The sequence below is a fragment of the Bolinopsis microptera genome, chromosome 1 (assembly GCF_026151205.1).
Source record: "Bolinopsis microptera isolate Bmic1 chromosome 1, MBARI_Bmic_1.0, whole genome shotgun sequence".
Lineage (NCBI taxonomy): Eukaryota > Metazoa > Ctenophora > Tentaculata > Lobata > Bolinopsidae > Bolinopsis > Bolinopsis microptera.
The window spans coordinates 19,344,741-19,363,707 of record NC_087072.1 but is presented as its reverse complement, the minus strand read 5'-3'; the positions used below and the strand labels follow the sequence as shown (position 1 = coordinate 19,363,707).

The following is an 18,967-nucleotide window of genomic DNA, read 5'->3' as shown; positions in this document are numbered from 1 at the left end:
GTTAGCTTCACATGTCCTCCAATTGCTTTTATGCTCATCAGTCCTCACATACTCTATCCAGTAATAAAGTAGTATGTTTTGTCTTTTATCCCGCATTATTAGACTTTGTTTATCAGACTAATCTAGAATAGTCTGATAAGAACGATTGTTGTGTCTTCAAGATTGCAGCTTTTTACAACTAATTAACTTGGAGCTATCCAGTATCTATACTTATAATAGCTTTTAAGGAGTATCATAGGTTTATGCTGCATAAAGGCTGGTCATAATGAGCACCTTATAGATTGAATATATTTAAAGAAGGCTCAAGAATTGCTATCATTGTTGTATAGAGTCTGAGTATGGAGAGGCAGCTGCTGCTGATACCTCTATACCATCCTTATCTTTTGTTCCTAAACAAGCTTTGTTTATGTCCTTGTAATTCTGTTTTGCAGCTTTCCTTCTCATAATTTGCTCTTGTTTAGTTGGAGAATGATACGGTGATATAGCTGAGGACTGCTGTCTGCTGTTTACAAAGCGTTGTCATGGCAAAGACTTACGAAGAGGTCGAGACCGACGCTCATATTGCTATGGGGGTGAGTTTTATAAACTAGTCACATGGATGTTACACTGAACACACCCAGTGGTGGCATGTTTATAAGGTCGCTAAGGCGAGGTCATGTCAGATTAGGTCTCCTTAATTAATCGTATATTTCGATAAAATTGACAGCTCAACAAATTTCCATAGCTACAAAAGGATGAATTATCAACGATTATCATTACCGCGTATATCGTTCATTGATTTATATTGTAATTATCCACAACATACGATTTTTAACGATTTGATGATATTTGACAATATTCGGCGATATTTGAATCGTTTCTTATCCCGCAGCTGTTTGACCACGATGAGAACGGATTGATCACAGTTGACGAGTTTTACAGAACCTTCACTAAGAACGGATATGAGATTGACAAGGAGGAACTGTCCGTTATCGTTCAGAACGTGAGTTGATATTTAAAACTGACTATATATTGGCATGTTTATAATTTATATTCAGAGTTAAATGGGTAAAGAAAGGGGCGTCATAGGGTGGTACTATAATTATTTCGCAATGAGTTTCGGAAGAATACGTATGAAAAGTTGTACCAGCATATTAATTCAAGTGGTACAATTACTCGCCTATTTGCGTACCTACTTAAAAACGCAGACGGACTCTTGCATCTTGATGAAAATTTATAATACATTACGGTTACCCTTGACGTACAACCCTAACCATCAAACCTAAAAGTAAATTGTAAATTATAAATTATAGAACTGCTTTATTGTTTATGGTAAGAATTTCGAGAAGTAAAAATGTCTAATCTCCGAACGTTCAGACTTTCATATAACGACTTCACACGTAATAGTGTTGCAGTTAATTAGTTAAAAGGAATTTTGCATTGAATTTACGACGTGTCGTTGATATTGAGTATTTTCCTCGGCGTATTTCAATATTTTAATTACCATATTTATCAAAATCAATATTTTATTTCTATATGACGCCGATTCGTCCCACGTCTCATGCTCTCATGATACGAAAACTCCCCGAGTAGGGGTTCCCGAATCCCGTCCCTTATTGGATCTACGAGTAGAGCAGCTAGGAGCTAGCATGATATGATCCCTCTGGAGGCCGGATCAGTTTCATAACCCAAAGTCCGCCACCGATTTGCACTTGGTACAACGAGATACCCACCTATTTCATGCAATTGCACGTGGTATAATGAGATACCCGCCTATCTGCACGTGGTAAAATGAGATCACTGCTGAGTGCTGCTGTAGGACGATAGTTATCAACACATTATAATCACGTGGATTACTTCCGTGTCATAAGGCCACGGTCGGAGGACGTTGTCCATAACATCACTATCTGTTTTACTGCAATTTTTTTTCTGTTTTTGCCCTTGAACTCGTTACCTTATCGGCCTTAATTTGAGCGGATCAAATTCAACCTGAGAGAGGCTCAATTTATGAAAAGGCTGCACAATTATAAGCGGAGAAGGGAAAATTGCTCAAATAAGCGCGTCGGTTGCATTTAAGCAAAAATTGTTCGTCATGGTACCTTTAACGTGGTCTCTGTATAATGAGCAGTGACGTTGTACAGCAAATTGATAACAATTTAATAATAATGTACTCTATAAATATTATTCAGGTTTACATGTTGGTTGCTCTGTAAAAAAGGCCCCTATTTGACCATTTAATGGAATGCTACCATTTCGGTGCCATGAGGTAGCATACGTACGAATTATGAGTCACTATTATAGTCATTACGTTAATTAATTGAACTTTAACAAAGTTATTTTCACGGCATCTCCTGTTCAGTATGCTCCTCAATAAATTTGAATGTCAACTGATATTAATTTATTACTATAGAATGGCCCTTCTGTCGTGATTTAACTCTGGTATACGACTCTGCAGCTCCATTAATTTTTAATTTGTTGCTGTTCATAATTAAAAGTCAATCCTGAAAATTTCCTTCTTCATCATTTTAAACTTTGGATGTAAAAGAAAATGTATGGAGCGATTTTGAAGTATAGTTATTTGGAATCATTCATCCTGGAGATATTAATCGTTCTCCTGAAATTGCAGCACTGATCATAAGTAATGCTCATTGCTCCTCAGTCCTCAGCAATGCTCCAACCTTTTAGAGATCATGGATCGATAGCTTATGTAATGACTAATAAGGCATGTGCAAGAGAAGTGAGAACAGTTTGCGTGCAGTCCATGACAGCAAAAATTATATATAATACCAGACATAGGTCATAGATACACTATTTTGTGTTTTATTGTCGTGAGAACTAGCTGTATGTTAAAATCGACTACCTTACAAGACTTTTTTGTGGCGGACCAATTTGCGACGACCGAAATTTTGGCGGTCCGAAAATATGGCGAAATTGAACAAAAACCGTCACATTTCGGACGTCACAGAAAATAAGGGTATTTTTCATCATTTTGTTTTCTGACACAAAGGAAATTCAAAATTTTCTAAAAATCGGTAAAATCATGTTGAAACAAAATGAAACTTATAAATCGATTTCTTCATCTTCCTCTATACTTAAGGGGTCCGGCTCGACTCTTTCAGTTTCTCGCTGTTCTCCAGTGTACTCCATAAGCGTATTACTTGACATTAAATTCATCATGGAATATTGTGTTTATTTGTCCCACCATCATATCACTAACTTTTCAAAAACAAAATGAATCGATGAAGCCACAATTATTGGAATGAGCTAAAAATAATGCGACGGATTCTATTACGACGACCGAAATTTTGGCGGTCCAAAAATATGGCGAAATTTCGGGAAAACCGTCGCATTTCGTACGTTATAAATATGTCTTGTAAGGTATACTGAGAAGATAGTCATTAACTTCTCAGAGGCTACCACTACCCTCTCAGAGGCTTACTACTACCCTCTCAGAGGCTACTACTACCCTCTCAGAGGCTTACTACTACCCTCTCAGAGGCTACTACTACCCTCTCAGAGGCTACTACTACCCTCTCAGAGGCTAGTAATTAACTTCTTAACTTCACAAGTCTGTGACCCATGGCTACTCAGTCCTCACCTGCCTTATAGCAAGTTACGTTAGTTATAGCCACTACAAATAGCTGCACTATACGTTTATTAGGAGTGCAGAAAACCATCAACCATGGTGTGAACCTGATGAGATATTACTCTGAATCTCATGTGATATCACTGCCTAATAATCAATATTGTAAAGTGCAATAGGCAAACTGTTCTACAGAATGCAGATCATTCGACACCAACCCCAATCTCTCCAACTTTCACCACCTTCATTATTATGATTAAAACAGGTGCGGTGAGTTTTGGGGAAGGCCCGTGCCCAATATCGGCCGCTTTGTTAATGTGCTGCTGTATTATTAGTTTGGGTACCTACTACCTAATGATAAGGTTTGTCAGTGATGAGATTGGTTCAGACTGTCAATAGTTCACTGACGAGTATCTCTACTATAATTCAAAGAATTATTTCTGATGTTTCTGTCTGTACGACCGCCCACGTGCAAATTAGATGAAAAACAGGAATTTAGGTAACAACCAAAAGGTTCCATAGCAACGGTGTTTTAATGCACACATGCACGTGCAAACTGCAAAGATTGTTTTAACGTCATTTTGATCGGTTTTGTGGTAATTACGTTGTGTTTAAAGTGTTTTAAATTTAAATCGGCTGTATCATCGGTTGGGATGGATATTTTTTGATGCGATTAAAACTTTCTTTCGAAGAATACTACTAGCTTCGTCCCTGTTACCACGGGCTTTCTAGTACAATATAATGTAGTTATCAGCTGCAAACTCAGATGATAATAGATGGAGCACAGCTGCTCATTCTATTTAGCCGAGGGTTTGGAGCCTTGTGGAGTTGTTTGTTGAAAAGCTCGGTGTTAATTGCTGTTATTTACCACACAATGCTGGTGTAGGTTTTATCGAACAAACACATTTTATTGCACAGTAAACTAGTCCATTATACAGCGTATAGGTTTATTATAGCCTCATAGCTTTATTGATCATGGACTATTCTGATAAACTTTTCCATTGTAGCCTATATAGATTATAGAGTGTAGGTTTATTGATCAATATCATAGCCTAGTCTGGGACATGCAATTTAATAAGTGAAATGGTCACAAGTCTTTGTTGTTTGATAATACAAGAATGTTATTTCATTTGACTAAGAGCTTGTAGCCACTGTTATGTATGCGCCAACCTATTTTAAGCCGTATTATACTGCTCAAGCCCTTGCCATCTGCTACACCAAATTCCAGAATGCTGCCATTCTGACAATAGATGGAGGTGGTTTACCTTGATGTTTAGTAAACCTTAGTTATAATTTTGACTTCCGAAAAAGCAGGCAATCTAGGACCAGACACCAGTAACATAAAAAGGATGTCTCCTTTCCGGACGCTCACCGTCAGTTTACACTATAATATTAAGTACCGTATCACCATTATCGAAGCTTGTAGAAAAAATTCATGTTTGAGGAATTCTGCTGTCCCGCGCGGGCACCGAAAGGCGCTAAGATTTCACGACCCCTCAGAAACTACGTCTCAAGGCCGCATGGTCCCGACTCTCCCCCGAACTGTTTTGTCTGTGTGCCAGCTGTTCGCACCGGTGGTTACACTGAAGTCTGAAAGTGAACTCCCCGCCCCGGGACTAAACACCGGCCTCTCCGTCTCTTACCGGACACTGATCAGCTATATTACTACTGAGTGTGGACTGTGGCTATCATTTCTTAATTATTTACATCCCATTTTAGCGGAGGTTTTCTCGGTGCGTCTCCAGCTCCCTGATAAAATGTTTTAGCTTTCGTACACTTGATCTATAACAGAAGTAGTATCACTATCACATGTAGTGTTGCACTATACTCCTGTCTCCTTGTATACTCATCGTGTATAGTAATATTATACATTTATAGTCTCCTATGAACACGTTTATACATTTCTGCGGTGTTTTCATGTGACATGTTGTACTTCTTTAGCCGATAAGTTATACCGTTTAACCGTTAATTGTTTGCCAATTCGATACTTTTAAATTTCCGTTCGAACCCCGTGCAGCTACTATACTGGTTATGAAGAGTATTGACATTGTGGCGGCCATATGATGACATAATTTGTTAACTCAAGTTTTTGTGAGTCCGTGAAATATATAGATTTAATGCTGTTTTTATGGTTGTACTATAATGTATAATATACTATACAGTATACATTTACTTAATATTTGATGTGTATATAAACACATTAAAAGGTTATCCTTGATGCGGCAGAATTATAATAATTATAGTTAAACTATTTTACCAAAACCCATATTCATGGGTAGAGTGGACCGCTGCCAGTGTCTCTCTTTCCCAAACAAAAGGAAATGATATTAATTTGATTGACCGTTCTCAAATGCAAAATGATACCGAGAATGAAATCGGTCGCTCGCTTTTTCCATTCATTCACGGCTTACGAATTGTAATAAATTTCGATTGATTACATCAGTCAGATGCTGTAAAAATCTCTTTGGGTTGCGTTCGGATCGATACCTAGTATTTCGGGGTAAGGGTAGTAGTTATTGCTTATTGAATTAGCTGAAGTTTATTGAATCTTTATTGCCGAGTACAGCTGCCTTTGGGTAGATCTTCTTAATCTATTACAATTGTAAATGAATGGGAAAAGCGAGCGACCGATTTCATTCTCGGTAACATTTTGCATTTGAGAACGGTCAATCAAATTAATATCATTTCCTTTTGTTTGGGAAAGAGAGACACTGGCAGCGGTCCACTCTACCCATGAATATGGGTTTTGGTAAAATATCATCTCTTTTTGATTATAATGTCAGGGTACTTTATAAAGTCGAAATATAAACTGATATCTTCATTAATTAATAAGGAGGAAGTTTCAACGATTTCGAAATTTTCCTTTAAAAACATTTCCTTGTGTTTAGGTAAGCATATCGGTCGATCACTGACTGAATATGCCACCTAATACTCATTCAAGTTGGCATTAAATTCATATATAATGACATTAAACTGTCGTGGCAAAGCAGAATTTGTTGGAAATCACGAATGAGCAAAATTCTCACCTTTCGCACGTGTAAACTTTGAGCGGACGTTGCGTGCGCATCCAATATTGAATAGCCGTAAATTTTTTCGTGTAATTGTTTTATATATAGCTTGATAAGCATGCAAAGTTTCAAAGTATTTCAAGAAGAACTGTAATCACAACGGCACTCTAAAGTTGACAGAAAATGACGAAAACAGCAATTTTCAGTGATTTTAGCAATTTTCTATCAATTTGGGCGTGTCCCCACGTGTGCAACTTTTCGATTTTCAACTTCAAAACTAGCCTAATGCACAATTTATACCTATAGGAAGCAGAACTGAGCTCCTCAACTCAAGGCATGGCCCAACACCAGAGAATACTAAATCGCAAAATTGACGTTTTTATAAAATAATTCTTCAAAAAAGCACAAACTTCAATGACGAATATCTTTATGAAGGAGCAAGCTAGAAAAACTTTCCGGTAGATTTTCAGAATGCTTGAACAATTATCTAAGGTGAAGATCTCCTCAGATTTTGAATAAAATTACTCCTTAATGGTTTAAAATTAATTTTAAAAGTTATTACTTTGTCAAAAATCAAGTTTTAAAAACGGTTAACTTGATGACGTCATCAAGGGGTGTTTATGACGTCAAATAATTTTTTTATACAATGTAAACTAAAGTGTAAACAATTATTTGCAAGACCTGTGGTCGGAAATGGCTTTATCTTTTATACTTTTGAATCTATGGACAATTAAATACAGGCTACAATTGACTGGCAAAGCGTCTATCCCTGAATATCACAGTGCTGGCAAGCACGACCGGTGCATTTATTGTGGGTATACTATGTACCCCCTTTACTATTATACCCCCTTTACTATTATACCCCCTTTGGTACACGTTGCAAGCCTCTTTCGTGCACGCGAAGCGTGCACTCCGGCCGGAGGAGGCGGCCGAAGGCCGCCGCCTCCGGCAGGAGTTTTTCAGGCATTAAGACTCATCGGAAGTCGTTCAGCAGATTTAATTTTAGTTCAAAACATTCTAATTTGATGTCAAAGATGACAGGAATAAAAAATAGTTATGTTGAGATTTTTAAGAAATTTACATAAAATACTCGCCAGCACTGTTATACGAAATTCGGTAAAAAACCCAAAATCGCCATATTCAGGAGCCTTAATAACCATGTTAAAATCGAGTTAGAGATCTGAAATTTTTCAGAGCGTCTAGACGTTGACCAAATCGACTGCAAAAAAAGTTTCAGGTCTCAGGATCATCGGGAAATGGGTTTTCTAGAACCCCTGTTTTACGATAGATTGTCGTGATACATACATACCTATATAAGTATATACATATTTGACCAAAACCCATAATCATGGGTAGAGTGTACCGCTGCCAGTGTCTCTCTTTTCCAAACAAAAGGAAATGATATTAATTTGAGGAACAGTCCGCTAATGCAAATTGATACCGAGAATGAAATCGGTCGCTCGCTTTTTCAAATCAATAAGCTTTATTACAATTCGTAAGCCGTGATCGAATGGAAAAAGCGAGCGACCGATTTCATTCTCGGTATCAATTTGCATTAGCGGACTGTTCCTCAAATTAATATCATTTCCTTTTGTTTGGAAAAGAGAGACACTGGCAGCGGTACACTCTACCCATGATTATGGGTTTTGGTCAAATATCATCTCTTTTTGATTATAATGTCAGGATAATTTACACAGCTAGTCGAAACTTCATTAACAAGGAGGTAATTTCGACGATTTCGAAATTCTGCCTTTGAAAACGTTTCCTTGTGTTTAGTTAGGTATTTCTGTCGATAACCGACTGAATATGGCACTTTTTACTCATTCAAGTTGGCATTAAATTCATATATAATGCCATTTAAATATCGTGGAAAGCAGAATATATTCGAAATCACGAATGAGCAAATTTCTCACCTTTCGCACGTGCAAACTTTGAGCGGACGTCGCGTGCGCATACAATATTGAATCACCGTAAATTTTTGCATAGTGGTATTTAATATATAGTTTGATAAGCATGCAAAGTTTCAGAAGATTTCAAAAAGAACTTGGATCACAGCGGGACTCCAAAGTTGATAAAAATCGTGAAAATCAAAATTTTTAGCGATTTTAGCGATTTTAAATGAATTTGGGCGTGTCCCCACGTGTGCAACTTTTCGATTTTTAACTTTAAAACTAGCCTATAACACAATTTACACCTTTAAGAAGCAAAATTGAGCTCCACAACCCAAGGGATGGCCCAACACCAGAGAATACTAATTCACAACTTTTGTGTTTTTATAAAATTATTCTTCAAAAAAGCACTAACTTCAATAGCAAATATCTTTATGAAGGAGCAAGGTAGGAAACTATTCCGGTAGATTTTCGGAATGCTTGAACAATTATCTAAGATGAAAATGTCCTCAGATTTTGAATAAAATTACTCCTTAATAGTGTAAAATCGATTTAAAAAGTTGTTACTTTGTCAAAAGTCAAGTTTTAAAAACACTTAACTTGATGACGTCATCAAGTGATGATGATGACGTTAAATTATTTTTCAATACAATGTAAACTAAAGCTTAAACAATTATCTTTAAAACCTGTGGTTCGAAATGACTGTATCGTTTATACTTTTGAATCTACGGACACTTAAATGTAGGCTACAATTGACTGCAAAAAGCGTCTATACATACATATATATCTTCACGACAATCTGTTGTAAAACAGGGGTTCCAGAAAACCCACTTCCCGATACTCCTGAAACATGACATTTTTTTTACAGTCGATTTGGACAAGGTCTAGACGCCCTGCAAAGTTTCAGATCTCTAACTCAATTTTAACATGGTTTTTAAGGCACCTGAATATGGCGATTTTGGGTTTTTTACCTAATTTCGTATAACATGCTGGCGCGTATTTTGCGCAAATTTCTTAAAAACCTCCATACAACTATTTCTTATTCCTGTCATCTTCAACATTGAATTAGAATGTTTTGAACTTAAATGTACCTGCTGAACTACTTTCGATGAGTCTTAATGCCTGGAAAACAATAAAGGGGATATAATCGTATAGGGGGTAAATAGTGTTGTGAATATAAGGGCGACGGTAATGCTTGCCAGCATTGTGATATTCAGGGATAGACGCTTTGCCAGTCAAATGTAGCCTGTTTTTAATTGTCCATAGATTCAAAAGTATAAAAGATATAGCAATTTCCGACCACAGGTCTTGAAAATAATTGTTTACACTTTAGTTTACATTGTATAAACAAATTATTTGACGTCATGAACACCCCTTGATGACGTCATCAAGTTAACCGTTTTTAAAACTTGATTTTTGACAAAGTAATAACTTTTAAAAATGATTTTACACCATTAAAAAGTAATTGAATTCAAAATCTGAGGGATTTTTTATCTTAGATAATTGTTCAAGCATTCTGAAAATCTACCGGAAAGTTTTTCTAGCTTGCTCCTTCATAAAGATATTCTTGATTGAAGTTTGTGCTTTTTTGAAGAATTATTTTATAAAAACGTCAATTTTGCGATTTAGTATTCTCTGGTGTTGGGCCATGCCTTGGGTTGTGGAGCTCAGTTCTGCTTTCTATAGGTATAAATTGTGCATTAGGCTAGTTTTAAAGTTGAAAATCGAAAAGTTGCACACGTGGGGACACGCCCAAATTGATAGAAAATTGCTAAAATCACTGAAAATTGCTGTTTTCGTCATTTTCTGTCAACTTTAGAGTGCCGTTGTGATTACAGTTCTTCTTGAAATACTTTGAAACTTTGCATGCTTATCAAGCTATATATAAAACAATTACACGCAAAAATTTACGGCGATTCAATATTGGATGCGCACGCGACGTCCGCTCAAAGTTTGCACGTGCGAAAAGTGAGAATTTTGCTCATTCGTGATTTCCAACAAATTCTGCTTTGCCACGACAGTTTAATGTCATTATATATGAATTTAATGCCAACTTGAATGAGTATTAAGTGGCATATTCAGTCAGTGATCGACCGATATACTTACCTAAACACAAGGAAATGTTTTTAAAGGAAAAATTTCGAAATTGTTGAAACTTCCTCCTTATTAACTTATTAATGAAGATATCAGTCTATATTTCGACTTTATAAAGTACCCTGACATTATAATCAAAAAGAGATGATATTTGACCAAAACCCATAATCATGGGTAGAGTGGACCGCTGCCAGTGTCTCTCTTTCCCAAACAAAAGGAAATGATATTAATTTGATTGACCGTTCTCAAATGCAAAATGATACCGAGAATGAAATCGGTCGCTCGCTTTTCCCATTCATTTACAATTGTAATAGATTACGAAGAACTACCCAAAGGCAGCTGTACTCGGCAATAAAGATTCAATAAACTTCAGCTAATTCAATAAGTAATAACTACCACCCTTACCCCGAAATACTAAGTATCGACCCGAACGCAACCCAAAGAGATTTTTACAGCATCTGATTGATGTCCCTAATCAATCGAAACTTATTACAATTCTTAAGCCGTGAATGAATGGGAAAAGCGAGCGACCGATTTCATTCTCGGTATCATTTTGCATTTGAGAACGGTCAATCAAATTAATATCATTTCCTTTTGTTTGGGAAAGAGAGACACTGGCAGCGGTCCACTCTACCCATGATTATGGGTTTTGGTCAAATGTATGTATATATATATATATCACGACAATCTGTCGTAAAACAGGGGTTCTAGAAAACCCATTTCCCGATACTCCTGAAACCTGAAACTTTTTTTGCAGTCGATTTGATCAACGTCTAGACGCCCTGAAAAATTTCAGATCTCTTACTCAATTTTAACATGGTTTTTAAGGCACCTGAATATGTCGATTTTGGGTTTTTTACCGAATTTCGTATAACAGTGCTGGCGAGTATTTTATGCAAATTTCTTAAAAATCTCAACATAACTATTTTTTATTCCTGTCATCTTTGACATCAAATTAGAATGTTTTGAACTAAAAATAATTCTGCTTAACGACTTCCGATGGGTCTTAATGCCTGGAAAACTCCTGCCGGAGGCGGCGGCCTTCGGCCGCCGCCTCCGGCCGGAGTGCACGCTTCGCGTGCACAAAAGAGGCTTGTAACGTGTACCAAAGGGGGTATAATAGTAAAGGGGGTATAATAGTAAATGGGGAACATAGTATACCCACAATAAATGCAACGGTCGTGCTTGCCAGCACTGTGATAGATTAAGATTAAATCGTATGGTATAATTGGTTCTGGTAATATATCTTATCGTTAGTTCAATTTTTTGTCCATACAGATTGTCAGCCCTTGCTCTTGCTATTGCCCCTTACGCATTTGATGTTCCATATTACTATTAATATTACTATTAGTTGTGGAAATAGTTTGTTAGTTTTAATCTCCCTTATACATATTCTGGTTTAGTTGCATATATAGTTACGCGGTTAATAGTAATACTAATACGGAATTGCAAAAGTAGAAATCGTATTTTTTGTTTCATGATTGCAACTGAATATTGCAAAATAATATTCAAAAAGCTTAAAAGCACCACCTTATCATTAAACTTAAACATCGGAGAAATGAACTGCTAATATATCTTTGCTCATAGTTTGCATCAACAATGAGATTATAGTATCTAAATGTGAAAAATGACATGTACTTATAGAGTAGAGGAGCAGCCCTGCAGAGACCTGCAATGTGTGAGGACCATATTCGAGTTATGCTGTTGTCTAGGATAAAATTTAAGCAATATAGACCATATTATTATGTAATATGTATGCGAGATTTAGCCTGCTTTATTAAAGTTTCTACGCTCTTTTCATATATTCGTTTCAGGTCCTGGACATTTGAAAATCTTTCGAATAGCACAAATATAATTTACGGACACCTATTACTATAACATTGTGTAAAATTGTTATTTTCACGGCATCTCCTGTTCAGTATGCTCCTCAATAAATTTGAATGTCAACTGATATTAATTTATTACTATAGAATGGCCGTTCTGTCGTGATATAACTCTGGTATACGACTCTGCAGCTCCATTAATGTTTAATTTGTTGCTGTTCATAATTAAAAAATTTCCTTCTTCATCATTTTAAACCTTGGATGTAAAATAAAATGTATGGAGCGATTCTGAGGAATATTTATTTGGAATCAAGGTTGTTAAATACGTCAAATTTAACAACCTTGTTTGGAATCATTCATCATGGAGATATTAACCATTCTCCGGAAATTGCAGCACTGATCATAAGTAATGCTCATTGCTCCTCAGTCCTCAGCAATGCTCCAACCTTTTAGAGATCATGGATCGATAACTTATGTAATGACTAATAAGGCATGTGCAAGAGAACAGTTTGCGTGCAGTCCATGACAGCCAAAATTATATATAATACCAGACATAGGTCATAGATATCATTATTCTGTCGCTTTATATTCTTGGGCAGCTGCTCCCAATACGATCTTTGCAGCTTATAATGAACCCAGACACAATATCTTGTCCTGGACATATTTCATTGTGGGGTGAATTATGTGTTATTGTGTGTAATTGTGTGTTGTTGGATGTTGGTAGGGTGGACTGATGAAACTATTGTTTTCTGCTCAGCCAAACATTCTTCTTACACAATGAACATTTGTAACCAGTCGTTTGCTATAGGGCTGTAGATATTTCACTTTTCTTCTGCGTCTGATCATTGTGCTTACATTTGGATAGCCTTTGTTATATATTTTTTACCATGGGAAATTTTGTTTTGCTTTCAGCATCGCGATTGAGATTGTAATTTGATTTGTTCAGAATATTCTTCTGATACTTCGCAAGATCTAATCTGGAAGATTTGTAATTTCGTCGGCGGACTTCCGTTTGTGCAGCATCAAAACGCTAAATCATTCATCTAATTTGGAGCATTGAGTTCACTTTCAGTCACTATTCATCCAAGTCTGAAAAAAGTAAATTTTCACACAATTGAATTCGCAGTAGAATATTTTCGATATTTGTCTACTGCGTTTCATCCGTTATTGAACGTGTTGGTATGGATCCAATGGAAAGATTCAGTGAACCTCCAGAGAAATTGTATTCAATGTCTATAGTATAAACAACCAAACAGTCTCCTCATCTCAAATCCAGTGGCTAGATCTAATAACTCAACTTGAGTCATTAAGTTGCAAGTCTCGAGCTGCTCCATCTAAATTACTGACGCTGACTTTATGTTGGTCTATTCAACCCGGCTAGTATAATATAATTGTATAAGCGCATAAAGACAGATTGACTGAAATCTTGATGCATTGGGCCTTCGTGGCATCAGCTGTTTTTATCAATCGTATTCTTTCGCGGCCCCTCTTTGCAGTTCCCGATTACATGGGTTATAATGACACTCTATAATCTGTCTACAATAATTGGCCAGGTCACCATGTGTTCAGATGGAAAGGCTGCAGAGATCCCCCTCCTAATCTAAGCTAGCATTGGCCAGTGGCCTACAATCCTATTTCTGAGTCAGCGGCGATTTCCACAAATTACTAATTACTTGACTCTTATATGACGATTTCTCCCGATTTGTAAACTATTTATACTATTTATATCATTTACGATCGCCTATAATATATAGGTATATTATATAAATAGGGGTATTTTGATTGTGATACAATTGCAGATTGTAGAGTTCTGGTACTCAATACACTAGCTCAGTGTTTTGTAGATCGGTATAATGGTGGATCAAGGGCGGAACCTGATACTAATGTTCTGTCTCAAAGCAGCAGTAGTCTCATTAAACATCCCAGTTCAATTTCCAGGCCTAGTCAGTGAGTGTACCTGTAGTCTGTACTTACTCTTAATTCAAGTTTTTTCTGTTTTCATGAGGCATTTTTAAATTTTTTAAATTTTATCAATCTGATTGGGCTTTAACAAGGGACGCTAGTGTCGGATAAGAGCTTTCTTTCATTCATTTGCTCATTTAGAAAAGCGTCCGTGTAGTCACTAGTCACTAGTCATATATCGTTTAAAATGGTAGGAAACTGGTCGTTAACAATGACTTTGTTTGAAGTGTGACAGAGCTATTTGTAACTCATTGTTAGCCTAATATTAAAGGCAAGTTTCCATGAAATAAGAAGACGAATGTTTGGCAACTGATAGGAAGCTCACTGGAGCCTACTGTTTAAATGCTCTGATAGATCTGTAGCTGAAATGTTCCCTTCTGATGGATGTGTCAGCAGGTTATTACCATTCAAAGAGATAGATAGTCAGAGAGAAAAAGGCGTTTTGTCGTCCACTAAACTGTGGCTACTAGCTACACTATATTTTCCATGAGGTACACACTAGTAATACGCCTTACGGGAGTTATAATACTATAATACAGCTCGCACTGCATACAACTATAGCAATATGGTTCGTACTTCGTTCTATAGTTTAGTATAGTACGTTGTACCAGTTATCCCAATTTTAAGATCTACAATTGACGAAACTTTATATATTCATGGTTTAAATGGTTATATTTATACGGCCTACCAATCAATTCTTTTATTCGTTTTTCTGTTAATGTTGTTCAACGGAGTTTTTTGGAGCCCTAATCTGGTGCACCCATTTAATTTTACCCATAAAGCTTTGAAGCTTCAATATGAATGCCGCTTAATTTGATATTTTAACAGTACGAAATACATCACAGTGATGGCAAGCACGACCGTCAACCCTTATACCCTCTTTGAGTCTTTATATATATTTGTTTCATTTAGACGCATCAGAATTTGTTCAGGCTTCAGCGGGTTGTTTTTAGTTCAAAATATTATAATTCAATGCTAGAGATGACAGACAATAGGCATAAAAATAGCTGTATCATATATGGAGATTTTTTGGTGTCCTTCAATTCCCATCCTTTCTGAACTGGTCCGTTGTCTCCATGATACGCGGACCAATAGTATCGAGTTGTTAGTAAGATTCATAGCTGGTTTTACTCCGCGTATGTTATGTAATAATAGAGGTCTGACTGTGTTAATATGTTGTAATTAAACTATAAGTTGAACAATAGCAGGTGATAGTTTCTTAGTTGCTTAGTCTCGTCCCCACAAAGGAGTGATCATCTCATTGTCCTAGTTATACTACTGTTAGACTCATTTTACGTTCTGTAGGGCTAACTTACTAGTAAATAAACCATGCGAACATTACTGCTTTAAGTTTAATTTGTCAGCTCTGTTTCACCGTCCTGGTATTTCGTGGTTGTTGCTCTTGCTTAGTCGCAGCCCCGCTCCGGAAATTTGCATGGCCATTTCTTACGTCACTACCTATAAAGGGCCCGGCCCCCTTCTGGATGGCCTTGTTAATCGCTAAAAAATGGACTATAAAATTATCTAATTTCATCATAAATTAATCTTAAACCAAACAATTAGCTGTAAGTAAACGCGATAACAATGTCAAATGTGTTCTTAGTTCAATTTTGGGGACGTGAAAATCAAATATTTCCATTTTGCACAGTTGGATTGGTTATCACCATCAGTAACCAATCAGTACCTACCAATAACCACTAGCCGTCCCACCTAGCCTCATTAGAAGCACCTGTCCTCAAGATGGTAGACCGAGAGCACCTCCACGGCCACGTGTCAGCCATATTCTCCGCCATAGACCGGAACAAGGACGGTAGACTCAGTTTCACTGATCTAAGACTTGGTTTCCACGAGCTTGGTATTAGCATGCCTGATGACGAATTAAAGGACATGATGAACGAGGTAGTGTATTAAGAATTAAAACTTGGGGGGAGGAGGAGAGGGCAGGCGGGGAGAAGCGATGTTTTGTTTGTAAAACTTCAGTTTTACTCAACTATTTTCTGGTTGAGTGTTTTAACTTTATATAATTATAACCTATACAATGCACACATAACGTACACACTGACTAAGTCCACTGTGACAAAACGAAGGAGGCTTAATTAGTGCCTCGTCAATGCTCATGTGTAACTTCCAATGTGGTCTAATGTCCCTCGTCTCCCTCCAGGTGGACCAGGACGGTGACGGAGCTATAAACTTCTCCGAGATGCTCACTATCATGATCAGGATGCACAAACAGAGCAGGGAGTCACAGAACCTACAAAAGGTCTTCGAAGTCATGGATAAAGACGGTTGGTTTAATACTTTTTTATTTCGATTTTTTTAAAGATTATCGCATCGATGTTTTCGATATCAAGTGAAAAAAAAAGATATTTTGCGATGCCAACACATTTTACAGGGCTAATGTGGTAGTAGGTAGTGCGCCATCGACAGTGAGCCGCGCGTGCCGACTGTGGGATGGTTTTTTAGCGCTAATTTCGGCCAGCACAATTTTCTTCAAACAAATAGATATTAAGTATTCTTCCCGACCTCCGATTGCAACAAAAATTGGTAAGCTTACTCATAGACTTACAAGAAATGTGTCCGAAAAGTTTAAAGCATAATGCATATCCAACCATCAAACATTATGTTACAGCTAAAAGCAGCGTATTTTGCCCCATTTTGATCACTATATCAACTCCGATATCCACCAAATTTTTCGGACAGTTGTAAAAGCCCTATTGGAAGGTCGTCACCAATTTTCAGAATGATCTCATTCAAGGAACTGAAGATATATCCAAATAATACGACAAAAATCAAAAATCAACGAATTTGGTCAAATTTGGTCAAATTACGCGACTTTTACAGCTAATTTTGCTCCAAAAGCCGCGCACCATCAAATATATTTTTGGAAAGATCAGTGAGTTTTGCCTAGGTGCCATATATGGCACCTAGGCAAAACTCACTGATCTTTCCAAAAAGGTAAAACAAATTTGGTATTGTGAAAATTCTCACAGTCTCTAGAAAACAATGGTACAAAAATTTTTAAAATCCGAGCAAGTTTATTTTTATGGTGCACCTCCTAGTGGTAGTGATGTCATTGTAACATATTACAGGTAACAAGAGAATAAGCAAGACTGAGCTGAAGAAAGCGTTAAAGCTCTACGGAAACAAAAAAGTATCAGCCTCTGAACTGGACAAAATTATGATTGAGGTATAGTTAAAGCAATTTGGGCACCGTAACCTATTGGAATCAAGTATTTCACTCTTAATTCCTTTGTTTGTAGCCCTAACTGATATTCAAATTGTAACTTGGTCGTTACATATTTTGTATTTTTGAAATAAACATAGCCAGCTATTGCTCAGGCCATCTGATTGCAGTATATTCCTATTTATTTCAGTATATTCCTTATCTTTATTTCAGGTTGATTTTGACAACGACGGATACATCAGCTTCGTAGAGTTTGCCAATTGTGTTCATCTCTTCAAATAGAAAAAGTGCGCGCTCGCGTGAACTAATGCTTAATCTTCACAGTTGATATTGATAAACCGCTGCTTTTATTATTTAACCGTTGTTATATCTGGGAATTTACACTCATTAATTCTAACTCATTCATCATTTATTTTACTTCGTTGCAATTAGTGTGGTGTACTATTTTTTCGAAGATCTTAATCCTTTTTCAAAATTTAAGTTCTTTTAACAGTGTTATCGATGTTTAACGTCGATTTACTACAGCACAACTAAGATTTTAGGGATACTTTTAGTTTTATATCGACTGTTTCAGCTACTCCATATAATGCATTAGCAAGGTTACAACCATTAAAATCATATCTTGAGAGCTACCCATTCGCCTTTTTCCTCACATTTAACAAATGTTTACTGAACACATGTATCTTCTAAGTGATGAAATGTTTTAATGACACTAACTTTGTAGTTGTCTTCAGTGACATATATATTATAACGTAATTTGAGACGGAGAGCAGAGAATTTTTGAAGCCGTTTAGATTATTTAATTTCAAATTACGTGTAAAGAAAACGTCACAATTAAATTTGATAATAAATTAACGTTATAGGACGTTTAACAAAATTTAACTGTTTGTGTGTACTTTATGATTGAACCAATTTGAAGCGTATTTAAACAAAAAAAGCGTTTTTGTTGCTTTATCGGTATTTCCACCATGGTAATACGCGAGATAACACTTGTTAATGTGAGTAATGTGATTTAGTTATGTAAATAGAATAATTATGGTGAGTTGACGATTCCCTAAATTTTAACTAAAATGTAACCATTGTCATATCGTGTTACACAAAATAAGCTAATATTGTTAATAAATCACGTCTAGGGTTGAGATATGGTCATTCAAATTGTCTACAGTGAATGTCACGTCCATATTATGAATGTCACGCATTTGACGGAACGTAAAAGGTGGCAATGTTGCATATTGTGACATTGTTGGAATGATATTATCACAAATGGTCTTGCCTGTAGGATATTGATAGTTGTAATATCTTTAAGTCCGTAAGTGTTTTGCAATCTCATTATTGACCCATACCACGTACGTGGTAAATGGTAATAACTGTAACAATAGTCAAATTTTATTATAACAAAGTGTCACAGATGTGACATTTGATTATGAAACTTCGCTTTTTGACGA

The 18,967-nt window shown here is 36.5% G+C and overlaps 1 protein-coding gene across 2 annotated transcripts; it reads left to right on the top strand.

The window, feature by feature from the left end:
• The first annotated feature begins 462 nt into the window (after positions 1–462).
• On the top strand, positions 463–18,452 carry LOC134813768 (neo-calmodulin-like). 2 transcript variants are annotated; one of them, XM_063821650.1, is made up of 5 exons: positions 463–572; positions 872–982; positions 16,500–16,623; positions 17,428–17,525; positions 17,736–18,452. In XM_063821650.1, exons 1-5 carry the CDS (start codon positions 522–524, stop codon positions 17,802–17,804), a joined length of 453 nt encoding a protein of 150 aa, XP_063677720.1. In that variant the 5' UTR covers positions 463–521; the 3' UTR covers positions 17,805–18,452. The 2 variants fall into 2 exon arrangements, with proteins under 2 accessions (XP_063677720.1, XP_063677725.1); XM_063821655.1 differs by lacking the exons at positions 463–572; positions 872–982 and adding an exon at positions 15,991–16,237.
• The last annotated feature ends 515 nt before the right edge of the window (positions 18,453–18,967 follow it).